This window comes from Asterias amurensis, chromosome 2, assembly GCF_032118995.1.
Source record: "Asterias amurensis chromosome 2, ASM3211899v1".
Classification (NCBI taxonomy): domain Eukaryota; kingdom Metazoa; phylum Echinodermata; class Asteroidea; order Forcipulatida; family Asteriidae; genus Asterias; species Asterias amurensis.
Window position 1 is genome coordinate 3,227,367 of NC_092649.1, and position 14,674 is coordinate 3,242,040.

A 14,674-nucleotide genomic window follows, 5' to 3' on the forward strand; every position below is an offset into this window, starting at 1 on the left:
ACCATACAGTTTAAATTGCTCCGACTAGTACCCCACTTATTTCTTGTTAAGCAAAGAAACTTGCCAACAGAATTTTTTTTGTAACAGCTTTATGAAGTTGAGCCAAGGTCCTGCAATAAGGTGCATGTATTGGGTTAGGGGGAGGGGGGGGGGGGGTGTCATAAGGGACAAAAGGAAGGGGTGAGGCATGTGAGGAGAGCAAGATCACTCACCAGAATATTGTACCAAGAGTTCACCATCTCATTCACTGCCCGTTCTCTCATGCTATCCTTCAACAGCGTACTCTTCGTAGCATCCTGTTTGAAAGGGAAGGAACATGTTTGTTAATCACTCTTAAAACAAATGCCAATAAAAACTTACTTGGTTAGAATTATGGCAGCTCTCAGTCCATGCTAGATTATAACCTCATCATGCTCATACTCATAAACAGATCACTCTCACATCGTCGACTGACCAATGAATCACAAATGTTATGTCTGTTTCGAACGAAACTGGGATTTCTTAATTTCAATAGATTTGAGAATGTAAACAGTCATACATGTATGAAAGTTTGTGTGTTTTCTAGTTTATTTGTTTAATACATAATTGTTTTAATGTAGAGAGTTTCTGTGCAGTGATTATCCATCCACTCAAACTGTTTTAATCATTCTTTACAGAACTGAATGGTGATCAATAAAAATGATCCCTCATACACTAGACCGGGTGTGAGTGTGCCAGTTACTTTGACCAATCAACCCTTCCAATGTCTATGGATGGCTTAAAATTTACAAGACGATATTTTGAGAAGTTTTGTGCCCACTACCTCTTGTGTTTGTATGGTCTCTCTGTCCACTACATCTTCATCGATGGCAACTAAGATGCGTAGGTACATATCCACGGAGGCAGGGCCCGCATTCAGGAGCTGTATCAAGTCTGTGAAGAATCCCGGCCAGCGATGCGGGAAGTCGCTGATGAACAGAAGCGAGAAGAGTTGCGCCGCTTTGTTGCGGATGAAGTTCTTCTCCTCGTGAGTGGACAGCGTCTAGAATTTTTTATAAAAATAAAGGATACAAACTATGCGTTCTCAATTATCAATAATACTCACAAATCCATCTATACATCCTCTTTGCTGAAATGATGGATTCAGAACGACTGAGGGAAGTGGGCCCAAATACAAATCCACCATACCGCGTGAGTGAGCTATTAAAGTTATGTTATCTCTTCCGGGGTATACCCAATTATTATCGTTCTGTCACTTCTGTGCGCGATAGATTTTAGTTGCTTCTGAGGTGGGTTACAACAGCTCCTCTAAAGTGTTATTGTTCAGGATAGATAAGATGTCTGTCGTGGTTATGTGTTTCATTCTTTAATAAGGGAATAAAGGGGAAGCGACGAGTTCTTAAAGAGCCGTTTAAGAACAAGTCACTACTCTTTTATTCCCATTCATCAATGCCCCCTTGTGACGCGCTCTCCACCAATAGGAATAGCGAAACTGTCTGGGGTATTTATGAATAACTATTGGGTATGAATTAATATTACCCCGGTGGTGAGAAAAATGTTTTTTAAGGGTGCCTCATGTGGTCAAAAACATTGTCCAAACCTGTTGGTGTGAAGTTTTCTCAAAGCTCATGGGTCAATGCCGTAACGTATCTCCAGCCGTCAAACAACTAAACCGAATATTCTAGAAAATAGTGTGCCTCAAATGAATTTTGGGGGGGATTTCAACACATCATAATTTATAGCAGCACCTTTAAAGGCAGTGGACACTATTGGTAATTATTCAAAATAATTATTAGCATAAAACCTTACTTGGTAACGAGTAATGGGGAGAGGTTGATGGTATAAAACGTTGTGAGAAACGGCTCCTTTTGAAGAGAAGTAGTTTTCGAGAAACAAGTACCTCAGATTTAGAATTTGAGGCCTCGAAATCAACTATCTAAAAGCACACAACTTAGTGTGACAAGGGTGTTTTTTCTTTTGTTATTATCTCTCAACTTCAAAGACCAATTGAGCTAAAATTTTCACAGGTTGGATATTTTATGCATACATGTATGTTGGGATACACCAAGTGAGAAGACTGGTCTTTGAAAATTACCAATAGTGTCCAGTGTCTTTAAAAAACCTTACAAGGTGCTATGTACATAGATCGGTCTCATAATTCAAATAATTCAAATAATTCAAATATCTGTCTCCAGCGTCTCTCTTTGTTCAAGCACTTTTAGTAATTAATTGGTACATATGCATGCGCTATATAAAACATTGTTAAGGTCGGGGAAAAAAAATATGAATATACAAAATATAAAAGTAAGATCTCTGAATTATATTGGCAATGGTGCTTCTCTGTAATATTGATGACTCTTTTTTTTTTTTTTTTAAGACAAGAGTAAAATGTACCTGCATTTGTAGCCATTGCAATAAGGACTGCTTCAGGATTTGCTGGTCTGAAGAAATCGCACTGGAATATCTGTCGATTAAAAATAAATAAAACTAATCAATACCAAGTAAAACAAAAAACACAAGCGAGGGCTTCCCTTAAAAAATTGTTCCACTCGCCGTCCAATCAATCAAAATTTTGGGTCAATCAAAATATTGGGTCATCAACAAGTTTTTTGACAAGCCTAAAATACTGGGTTGTTTTTACTTAAGAAACCCACCACACATGATCTTTTTTTGTTGTCCAATCAAAGGATGATGCAATAAAAATGAAGTGTCTTGTTCAAGGACACACAAGTGTCATGAACGAGACCAGGGGTCGATTTCACAAAGAGTTAGGACTAGTCTTGATTTCACAAAGGAGATATTAAAAACGCACGGCTAGTCCTAAGTTAGGACGAGTTACTCGTTCTTAGCCGAGAAATCCACCCCCAGAGTCTTAAGGCCTTGTCACAGGAGGTAACTTTTACAGGCAACGTAGAGGCAACCAACGGCAGTGCATGCTTAAAAAGGAACTTTGGCTTATGTCACTGTATGTGTAATTATGCATACAATGTTTTTTTTTTTTTTTTTTTTTTTTTTTTTTTTTTTTCCAAATCATGAAACATACAAGAAATAAGAACAACGAGTGATAAGAGGAGGGCACCAGGAAAAAGCCTAGGCTTGTACAGAGCCTGGACCCTTTATAATGTAAATTAATAGGTTTTAGTTTATAACAATAACAATGTTGATTATTGAAATTAAGGTACGGTGAAAGGTATAGTGCAAACAGCAAAAATAACACAATGATTGTTTGTAATTAAACTGTTTTGAAAAAAAAAATTTGTTTGCTATGCAGCCATAAATACATATTGAGAGTTGATAACAAAAAGGAAAATTAACAGAACATTATTTAGGAAATTACAAAACTTGATAACTTGGAATGGATAATCATGGTACGCGTGTAGTTACAGGTGGTGTCATTTTAGACGATACTGGTTATAAGTAGGTTTTTCATGTATTTTTTGAAGCTGTGCACAGTTCTAAATGAAGGTATTGGGGTGAGCTGATTCCAGAGTAGGGGGCCTTGATGTCTGACTGTTTTCATAAATAAAGTGGTCCGAGCCTTTCCAATATGAATTTTAGTAGCTGATCTAGTGTTATGTGAATGGATGTCAATATTTCGTGTAAAGAGGAGTCTTACGTTACCTGGTAACAAGTTAGATTCAAACTTAAACATAAGGACCCCAAGATGATATTTATACAGTTTAAAAATATCGAGTGTTTTAAATTGCTTGAAAAGGGGTGCAGTGTGCTCTCTAAAGCTAGAATTGGCTATAACTCTCAAGGATTTCTTCTGTACGATTAATAGCTTGTTCAGGTAAGAAGCATGAGTATTTCCCCAGGCTAGAATTCCGTATTGAAAGTGGGGCAATGCCAGCGTATTATAAATAGAGAAAAGCACATTTCTAGGCAGAATATGTTTAAGTTTACGTAGAACACCCAAAATTTGGGAAACTGATGTGTGAATCTTTTGGCAGTGAGACTTCCATGTAAGGTTGCTGTCAATTATAACACCTAGGAATCTAAAAGAACTAACTTGGCTTATTTTAGAGTTATTTATATAAATATTGATGTTGTCATCTTTACATATATTTGAAAATAACATAAAGCAAGTTTTCTTTTCATTAATTGATAGTTTGTTACACTTAAACCACAATGAAACCTTATGCAGTTCTGAGTTCATTACTGAAACTGCCTCCTTTAAGTTACTATGACTAAAGAAAACATTGGTGTCATCGGCAAAAAGAATAAAGGATAACAATTTCGAAGAATTACAGATATCGTTTATATATAAGAGAAAGAGTATTGGACCTAGAATTGAGCCTTGAGGTACGCCACATTTAATAGTTTTAGATGTAGAGTCATAATCTTTCCAATGAACGAATTGTTTCCTATCAGAGAGATAGCTTTTGAACCAGTTCAAGGCCTTTCCCCTAATTCCATACCTCTCAAGCTTTGAAAGTAAGATAACATGATCAATAGTGTCGAATGCCTTTGAAAGGTCCAAGAACAATCCTATAGTGTGGTTACATTTATCAAGAGACGAACTGATTTTGTCAACAAGGTCTATAAGTGCCGTTTGGGTTGAGAAGTTAGCACGGAAACCATACTGGGAGTTATGCAGAATATTATACTTAGTTAAAAAGGTATTAAGACGATTAGCAACCAAGCGCTCAAGCAATTTGGAGAGACAAGGTAATATAGAAATAGGGCGGTAGTTGCATATTAATTTAGGGTCACCATTTTTATACAAAGGAATAACCTTAGCCTTCTTAAAATCATGTGGCACAATTCCTGACTCCAGCGATAGGTTAAATATTTTCAGCAACGGCCCAGCAATAATGGTACCAGTCTTTTTAATAAGATAGCTGTCTAATTTATCATGGCCAGGACTTTTGTTAGACGATAAACCATCAATACACTTCAGAAGTTCACTTTTAGTTATAGGGGTAATAAAAAGAGAATTAGGATAATCACCTTCGATAAAGTCAGTGGGGTTTAGTCTTGAATCCGGAATCTTTGATGCCAGGTTAGGACCAATATTAGTAAAGAAATCGTTTAAATGCTCAGCAATGTGTCTTGGGTCGTCTACGGTCGTACCATTGACAAGGAATGAATCAGAACCGGGCGGCTTTTTACTTCTTTTGTTCAAGACATTATTGATCATTTTCCATGTTTGTTTAATATTACCTTTTTCCTTATCAAAGGAAGCAGTGAAATAAATCTTTTTCGCTTCTCTAATTACAGTTGTTAACTTGTTTCTGTATTTATCATACTTTCTTTTGTTAGATTCATTTGGGTTTCGGAGATAGCATTTATACAACTTGTGTTTTCGTCTGATTGATTTCAACAGACCCTTGGTCATCCAGGGATTGCACACTGATTTCTTACATTTGAATCGTTTATATGGAACATACATGTATCTATCAAACACTTCATTTAATTTTGTAACAAACCGGGAGTAACATTCATTTACATCTTCAGTGTTAACAATGTCATCCCATTGGATTGTGTCCATTTCACGTTTCATGAAGGAGACATTTCGATCTCTGGTATCCCGTTTCCAATAAAACATATTTGAGTTTTTAACTTTAACAAAACTGGGACCGAACAATACAATTGGCAAATGATCACTAAGACCTGAAGTAATAATTTCTGCCTGATGAGAGTCTACGCTGTTGGTGAAAATGTTGTCAATAAGAGTAGCTGAATTGCACGTTATTCTTGTTGGTTTGTCTACAGTTGGGCGAAAGGAGTGTGAATATAAGATATCCAAAAACTTGCGAGTTGGGTTATGGGAATCACTTTTAAGTAAGTTTATATTGAGATCCCCTAAAATGTAGCAGATTTTGTTTTCAGTCGTTAGTTTGTTAAGAATTTCATCCATTTCTTCGGAAAAGTTAAAAACAGCAAGACCGGGAGGTCTGTAAATTAAACCTATGATGATAGTTTTCTTTGTATTTGTACCGATTTCTAAAAAAATGGATTCAAAACATCCTGAAGCACTAACAATGTCGGGCCGAATGGTGTATTGCAATGAGTCTTTTACATATAACATGACACCACCGCCATTTTGCATAGGTCTATTTTTGTGCTCACATTTATATCCAGGAATGGATAACATAGAATGCGGGGTGCTTTTGAGCCATGTTTCAGTAAGACCGATAATGTGGAACTTATGTTGTATTTCATTTAGAGTAAAAGTGAGATCTTCAAAATTTTTGTTTACACTTCTGATATTGGCGTGGAAGATTGAAAAGGAGTCATTTTCTAATTCCTTTGTTTTATCTCTGAGTTGTCTTTCTGACATGTATTGAGCACCACAGGTGTTAAATAAAAGCTGACTAGGATCCGCTGAATTCAGAATTGTCGGGTTAAAAACACAATCATTGAAACGAAGAGTAGTGTCATTCAATGGCTCAGAGCTACTGTCGTCACTACTTGCGCTTTCGTTATCACTCATTGTGTGAAATGAATTCAAATTGGTGACGACGGACAAGCAGACTGATTAAGTACAATGGGGTGATTATCAAGACAATGGGGTGATTATCAATGTCTACCGATCACAAAGAAATTTGTTTGTGAACATTCAACTGTGAATGCCTATTCTTCTTGGAGATTGCCTGCACCTGACCCATAGACTGACAACACCAGGGCCCAACTTCAAAGCGCTGCTTAGCGGCTGATTTTGTGCTTACCATGCGCTTTCCATTTCTTCATAGCACTGCTTACCGTAAGCACTCAAAAAAGCATGTTAACCTTCCGGTGCTTACCGCACGAAAATAATTGACGTCACAATGCAAATCCATGGTGAAACGCGCAATACATGCAATATGGCCACCCAGTTTTTCTGCTAACCTGTGAAATACGCTTGCACCTCAGCAAATTTTTCTGCTACAGTAAGCACGAAAAATTGCTTACCGTTAAGCATCGCTATGAAATTGGGCCTAGGACTTTAGTCCAGTGCACTAGACTGCATGGATATGACACTTTAGAAGCATACAAAAAGCTCTCCACTGCTTAGGTGTATGGTATTAATCTGCAATAAATTAAAAAGACTTTTGGATTACTGGTCTGATTGTAAACAAAAACCACATGGCAAGTGGGTGATTCATTTTTGCACACTGTGCTTCAACGCAAAGCTCATCAAACCCGAGTCAAGTCAATGAATAGAGAAAGGTCACCAAACTAGGTCACCTTGAGTTAATAGTCCAAAGGGAACATTTGCCAAGTCTTCATATATCTCAAAATCTTTCAGAACGTAATACATGTACATCCTGTCAATTTTGATCAGATGTTGACGAGCTTGTCACAGAATTGCCAAAATCAATGTCACGGTCACGTTGGCTTCGTCAATGTCATCCCTCCTCTGATTCTGTGCCTGTCAGCCATTTTGGTGTTGATGTTGAACAACTGTAAACTGCTGTTTTTCAGGGCCAAATTTCTTAAGCTGCTAAAACAAAATTATGCTTACCAGAAGAAGGTATACCTATCAAAATAATATACCATTTGTGGCTGGTAACTGGGTAATGGTATCCTGCTCATTTCTGCTAGGCAGAACATTTTTAAGCAATTCTTTCTGCTTTGTAAAGCAGCTCTGTGAAAATTGAGCCCAGATACTTTTAATTGAATCAGCATCGCACCGTACTTTTGCCCAATTTCACATTGCTGCATAATGTAAGTGAAAAACAAAATCAACCCATACACGTACAGTAAATGTACACGAATCTAACACTACATGTAAATGTACATGAATCAGCAAGTTTTATGCTTCAGTTTGAATAATTCAAGAGAGCTTCTAGGCTAATGCACACCATGTAGTTTCTTGTTACGCTTGTCATTCTTTGCTTGAAGCTAGCACAGAAAATGTTTTTCTGATCCCATAAACTGGAAATGTAAGCAAAGCAAACTGACACCTTAACGGCAGTGGACACTATTGGTAATTTCTCAAAATAATTATTGGCATAAAACCTTACTTGATAACGAGCAATGGGGAGCTGTTGATAGTGTTAACCATTGTGAGAAACGGCTCCCTCTGAAGTAACGTAGTTTTTGCGAAAGACGTAATTTTCCACGCATTTGATTTCGAGACCTCAGTATTAGATTTTGAGGTCTCGAAATCAAGCATCTGAAAGCACACAACTTCGTGTGACAAGGGTGTTTTTTCTTTCATTATTATCTCGCAACATCGACGACCAATTGAGCTCAAACGTTACTCCTTCAGAAGTAACGTAGTTTTCGACAAAGACGTAACTTTCCATTCATTTGATTTCGAGACCTCAGTATTAGATTTTGAGGTCTTGAAATCACGCATTGTGGTATTTTTTCTGTCATTATTATCTCGCAACTTTGACGACCAATTAAGCTCAAATTTTCACAGGTTTGTTATTTTATGCATATGTTGAGATACACCAAGTGAGAAGACTGGTCTTTGACAGCTACCAAAGGTGTCCAGTGTCTTTAAGCAGTGCCATGCCATTGAGCGATGGACTTGATACAGACATGATAACCTTCCTGTTTTAGTCTGACCCAAATTGGAGCTCTGTATCTCATTTGGTGAATGAATACACAGTATACACAGTACACAGCTCACAATCAACCCTCCTACTGTTTTACCACTCAATGTCATCCATTATAGTTTGGATTGATTTTTTTTTTTTTGATTTTTTTTTTATGCAAGTCGCCTGACATGCCTGACATACAAGGCCTGAAGGCCACTTCAAGGTGTGGGCTAGAATTTTGTTTTTTTCAGAGGCCATTGCCACCTACTCCTAGGGCTGAAACAGGGTTACCCCTTTCACAGTCCATATGAATGTAGGCTTGGGTATACACTACACTACATCTGGCCAGCTTGCAATATGACATCATGTGGTAAATGCACAGCACATGTCTCTGCACCTTTGTGCCATCAAACACAAACGGTGCAGTTAAATGATTTCAAATTTTTTGTAAAATCGCTGGGAAAAAAAGCAAATAAAGACAGAGTAAAAGGGTGGGGTGTTTTTTTCATTCTGACAAAGACATACATGTACATGTACTATAAACATTCTTCAACTAAGATTTTTATCAGAATGCTCAAGTTTTCCTCTTTCAGAGTACCACAGACCCAATTTCATAATAAAGCCTGTAAGCAAAAAGTTTGCTAAGCATAAACAAATTTTGCTTATCAAAATAGTTTACCATCCAGAATACCATACAACTACATGTACATGTACCATTGATGTGACTGGTACCCTGGTTATTTCTTACTTAGCCAAGAAACTTGCTAGGTAGAATTTTCTGCTTACAAAACAGCTCTTTGAAATTGTGCCTCCAGGACTGTCGAGTACATTCCCTCTGCATTACGCAGTTAAATTTAATAAACTCGTCTCTTTGATCCACTAATTAAAACGAGCGGATGTATCACTAAAAAGGAATTATTCTTTAGTTTCTCCGATCGTTACGCAACTCTCTCAACTAGTACATGCAGATTAGCCCTATCATTAGACAATAAAATCTTTTCCGGCGTGGCTGATCGGAAAATTACTTAATAATCTTGCATTTCCTGTTGAGCATCTAGTACTGCCTGAGAGATGCCTCAACACAAAGTGGATGCATCAAGGTTGGATTATCGGGTTGGGCGGGGGGAGGGGAGGGGGGTTAGTAACTGTCAGTTACATGAGCGTTGGTCTACAAAGTGAGACTGTCCGAGCCTCAATTATATTTTTCTTTTTGTAAACTTTAGGGTTCAGGGTGAACAACAACAAATTGAGTATAAACCAGAATTTGAACTTGTGACCTCTACATTATCCTGTGCCGTCCACTTCCAACTGAATTTTTTAACCAGGGCGGAAATTTTGGGAATAAATCCAACAGAGCACAAAAATTGTTTCTCAAAAAGTTTTCTGGACCAGAATTATCTCTAAATGAGATAAATACATGTACTTCCCAACCGAGCTGTATAAGCATTTTGACTGTTTGCACCAAGAAATTATCGAGAAGATTTGTCTTTATGAGTTTTAAATATATTACTTGCAAGTAATCTCAGTACTGTGTACAATTTAAAGGCAGTGTACACTATTGGTAATTACTCATAAAACCTTTCTTGATTACGAGTAATAGGGAAAGGTTAATAGTATAAAATGTTGTGAGAAACAGCTCCCTCTGAAGTGATGTCGTTTTCGAGAACGCAGTAATTTCCCACGAATTTGATTTCAAGACCTCAAGTTAAGAATTTGAGGTCTCGAAATCAAGCATCTGAAAGCACACAACTTTGTGTGCCCAGGGTGTTTTTTCTTTCATTAATATCTCACAACTTGGACAACAGATTGAGCTCAAATTTTCACAGGTTTGTTATTTTATGCAGATGTTGAGATACACCAAGTGAGAAGACTGGTCTTTGACAATCACCAATAGTGTCCAGTGTCTTTAAAGGTTAAGTATTGTTTGACGCTATGCATGGTGTGGAGAACTAAGAAGAAACTATACATCAATAGTCAACTTGCGGGTACAACCTCGTGTAAATCTCTTTAGTGTGAGTGTTGCCTGAAAAGAGCCGGTTTGGTCTGAAGACGAGCAGAGTAAAGTCCTACTGTTCGAAACGTCAAAGCCAACCTGGCTCTTTTCAGAGCCAACACTCACACTAAAGAGATTTACAGATGGTTGTACAAATGTACCCGCAAGTTTACTGTTTGTATATAGTTACTTCTTAATTTAAAGGTATTTTATCATACTCAAAGTCAACATTCGAACACCATAAATTGAAAAACACGAGACTGTCGAAATTGTCAAGTCATGATTTTACTTGCCAGACGATAACTGCCACTAAAACTACTGGCATCAGACCTGTGGTCCAGTGTTAAAGGAACACGCTGCCTTGGATCGGACGAGTTGGTCTATAAAAAGTGTTTTGTAACCATTTGTTATAAAATGCATAATGGTTGGAAAGATGTTTTAAAAGTAGAATACAATGATCCACACATATTTGCCTCGAAATTGCGGTGTTTTCCTTTAACTTTGCGAACTAACACGGTCGGCCATTTATGGGAGTCAAAAATTTGACTCCCATAAATCACCGACCATGTTTGTCGACGAGGTAAGAGGAAAACCACGCAATTTCGAGTGATACTTGTGTGGATCATTATATTCTACTTTTAAAATATCTTTCTAATCATATGCATTTTATAACAAACAGTTACAAATGCTTTTCAAAGACCAACTCGACCGATCCAAGGCAACATGTTCCTTTAAACTTGAGCCCTGTGACCCATATATGGGCGTGGAGTATCATACCAGCAATAGGGGTCAAGTTATTACACTTGATGGAGTGCAACAATAATAACTACTAATTGGCTACAGCGCCTTTTCCCAAGGATACAAAGCGCATACAATATAGAAGAAACTTAATGAACTGAGAAATGGAGAAGTCCGTTCCTGAAAGGTTGTGGCAGATCATTCCATTCACCAAGCTAGTTCAAGTCTACATGTTTATGTACCTTATCCTTGGGGTGCTCTTTTCAGATGAACAAATCATCCCTTCATAACAGAGAGGCCTACTTAACTTTTAAAAATAAAACTTTTAAATAAAGTTTTATTGGTGATAGATTACAGTTCAATCAAAGTTATGGTATAGAAAGGTTTGCGGTCACACCATGTAATGATGGCGGCATTGCGGCAACTCCAGGAGTGCGCCACCATTACAACGCGAGGACGAGGCGGCCACGGACGCAAGTCTATGCCGAATGATGATGGTCATATAATGACTATCCAAAGTTATGGTGTTCTAATGCACAATTTGAAAAATTTTTTAGAACATGCAAAGAATATGGGAGCAATGAATTACTAGCCCGGCTGACTTTCTCTAATGCAATTCAATCAGAGTTATTTTGTCTAATTGAATTCGTAACTTTGAGCACATGTAATTTATATAATGCAAATAACTTGGAAGCAATGAGTTAGTAGCCCGCCGGCTGCATTGTACACTGCAACTTACCTTGTCTTTAAGAAATTCTCCAAAACTTGGAAGCAAAAGAACTTGATGTGGTCACTCTCATACATGCCCTGCATGATGGCCTCAGCGCAGAGTTTCCACCCATCGTCCGACTGCTTCAGCTGCTCAAAGTAAGCCAGGGCCTGTGTGGGTACAGAGTTGGGAGCAATAACATTCTCGATGAAAGAGGGCAGATGAAGAAAGGCCATGGCACAGGAAGGGAAGATAACAGACACAGTGAACTACTCGACGAGGCGGACTTAAAGCCAACATTGGCCTCTTCAGAAGATACCAGTAGCACACTCTACACACTCTATGACCGCTTTTTTGCCTTTTTTTTTTAAACAATCAGCAAGTCTGAAACGATCTGTCACTAAGACAGAGAGTAAAAGGAGAGGGGGAGTGGGTTGAGGGTGGCCTTCCCGTCCTTGGCCCAGGCTTCCGTCTCAATTGTCCCTCGGTAGAAAAAAAATGCTTCTTCAGAATCACTTTCTACAAAATCAACTTTTGCATGAAACGATTCTGAGCTGAATTTTTTCATCAACTTGAGTTGTACAATTTCACAACTTGATGAGTATAACTGCACTCTACGTTGCATATAGAATCAAAAGAGGCTCACACAACAATAGCCAGCCTGTTAGCCAACCGGATGCATCATAATAAAGCTCTATTGTCTCTATGTGACCGAAATAAACCTGTGTTGGTGCCAGGGATGAGACTTAACTCTGGGGCATGGCACCGACTCTTCAGCGGGACGAACTTAGCGGGACGAACTTAGCGCGACGACCGACTGACAATGAATGAGTGTAACCTGGTGGATTAACATGAAATGAAACACTGGTGCTAATGGTTTTTGATGGTTGACAGAGCGGAGTGTTTGACTGCAGACAACCGGCCGGCAGCTTTAGGTGTTGAGCTCAGGTGGAATCATGTGATCCACAGATCAAAGCCTCGGAGGGGAAACCTTGAGGATTTTTTCGGAGGGACGAGTGACAAGCCCCAGTGCTAGCCGTGAGTCATGAGGCTCATGTACACTGTATGTATGGTGAATGTTTTCAACCCCCGTTGCTTTTTTAGCGTCAAAGATTTTCTCCAGTAATTATTGTCAACTCCACTGTGAGTGACTTCACAATTTTGAACATTTGGTGCAATTTTCTCTTTTGCGGGAAGGATGATGTAATCTTAATGAAGCGGTCTAAGACCCACCCCAACCTTGGTAAGAGTAAGCACCCCCCCCCCCCCACACTTTAACTAAATTAAACTCAAACTTACTTGCATATAAACCTGAGCAAGTACAGTTTTGTTTATATCAAACATCTCTGTTGCACTTTGAGAAAACAAAAAAGTAAATTTTGGGGGACACATAAAAGTAAGCGGAGCCCCTAGATAAGGTCACATTATTTTGATTAATTGACGTGCAAGCACTTTTCGTGAGTTAAAAACAATTGAATCTGATGACCCAAGGTCAATGTCAACAAAAAAACATAAATATGGTATACATTATACGTATGTTCTAAACAAAGTGGGGGGGTGTGCACCAGGTAGCCTGTAACAAATCCTTGACAGACTGACAGAGAGAGACTGGGTGTGACAATCTCAGGCTAGGACTCTTACCCTATTATGACCCTCTGTGTCAACATAAGGCCCTAAACAAATTGGGGGGGGGGGTGTGCACCAGGTAGCCTGTAACAAATCCTTGACAGACTGACAGAGAGAGACTGGGTGTGACAATCTCGGGCTAGGACTATTACCCTATTATGACCCTCTGTGTCAACATAAGGCCCTAAACAAAGTGGGGGGGGGGGTGTGCACCAGGTAGCCTGTAACAAATCCTTGACAGACTGACAGAGAGAGACTGGGTGTGACAATCTCAGGCTAGGACTCTTACCCTATTATGACCCTCTGTGTCAACATAAGGCCCTAGGCCTCGCAAAGCTTGCTCATCCATATGCCTCTGTGTCGTGCCGCCACCGGATCACTTGAAACTGTCATAACATCTGTTTCAGCAGCCTGCAAAATGAAAGATCAGTTCAAATGAGGGGTGTTAAATGGGCTTATCGTCAAGATCATTGCAAGGGTGTGGCCCTTGTGTGTGCACCACACACCTCACGACGCTTTATGCCAACAAAGCTGGACAAACTTAATTCTCAGTTGGTTGAAACACCAAGTCGAATCAGGCCTTGACATTCACTCTTTGAAGAGAAGGCAAACTCACAAATACAATGTTAGTGGGCCCTTATTTTCTGGGGCCAATTTCATAGGGCTGCTTAAGCAAAAAAATTGCTTAAGCACGAAAATTGCTTGCTTATTTTACACATGTTACTGGCCAAAATTTCATGCCATATACATTGCTTGTGACTGGTCTGTTGTTTACTTTTATAGCATAATAATTGAGTGGAGTCTTGGCCGGTAATCTGATTTTACTAAGCAAGGATTTGTTTTGCTTTTAAAAGCAAAATTTTGTGCTTAAGCAGCTCTATGAAATTGGGCCATGGTCAAGACCAGGAAATGTGAGGCAAATTGGCGTTAAATTAGAACAAAACATTTTCTGAGAGGAAAGATCTCACTCCTAAGATAAAAACTCAACGAGCATTTTAATTTGAGTAAGATTACTATTTTTTTGAACAATAACATTCAAAATAGTCTTTAAAATGTTTTGCTAAGTTTGCAAAGTTCTGATATTTCCAATGTATTGCGTGCATTGTCCTCGTGAAGTACGTATCAGGCCTGTAGCCTACAGTTCTACATTTT

General features: G+C 38.6%; 1 protein-coding gene across 2 annotated transcripts in view; it reads right to left on the reverse strand.

Annotated features, from left to right (window-relative positions):
* LOC139934042 (exportin-T-like) overlaps window positions 1–14,674 on the reverse strand; it is a 69,809-nt gene that overhangs the window by 52,534 nt on the left and 2,601 nt on the right. For both annotated transcript variants that reach the window (XM_071928313.1, XM_071928312.1), the window contains exons 2-6: window positions 13,812–13,933; window positions 11,927–12,066; window positions 2,374–2,443; window positions 803–1,021; window positions 213–296 (exon numbers count right to left, since the gene is read on the reverse strand). In XM_071928313.1, coding sequence (XP_071784414.1) covers window positions 213–296; window positions 803–1,021; window positions 2,374–2,443; window positions 11,927–12,066; window positions 13,812–13,871 — 573 coding nt within the window. In that variant the 5' untranslated portion in view covers window positions 13,872–13,933. The remainder of the gene's footprint in view (window positions 1–212; window positions 297–802; window positions 1,022–2,373; window positions 2,444–11,926; window positions 12,067–13,811; window positions 13,934–14,674) is intronic.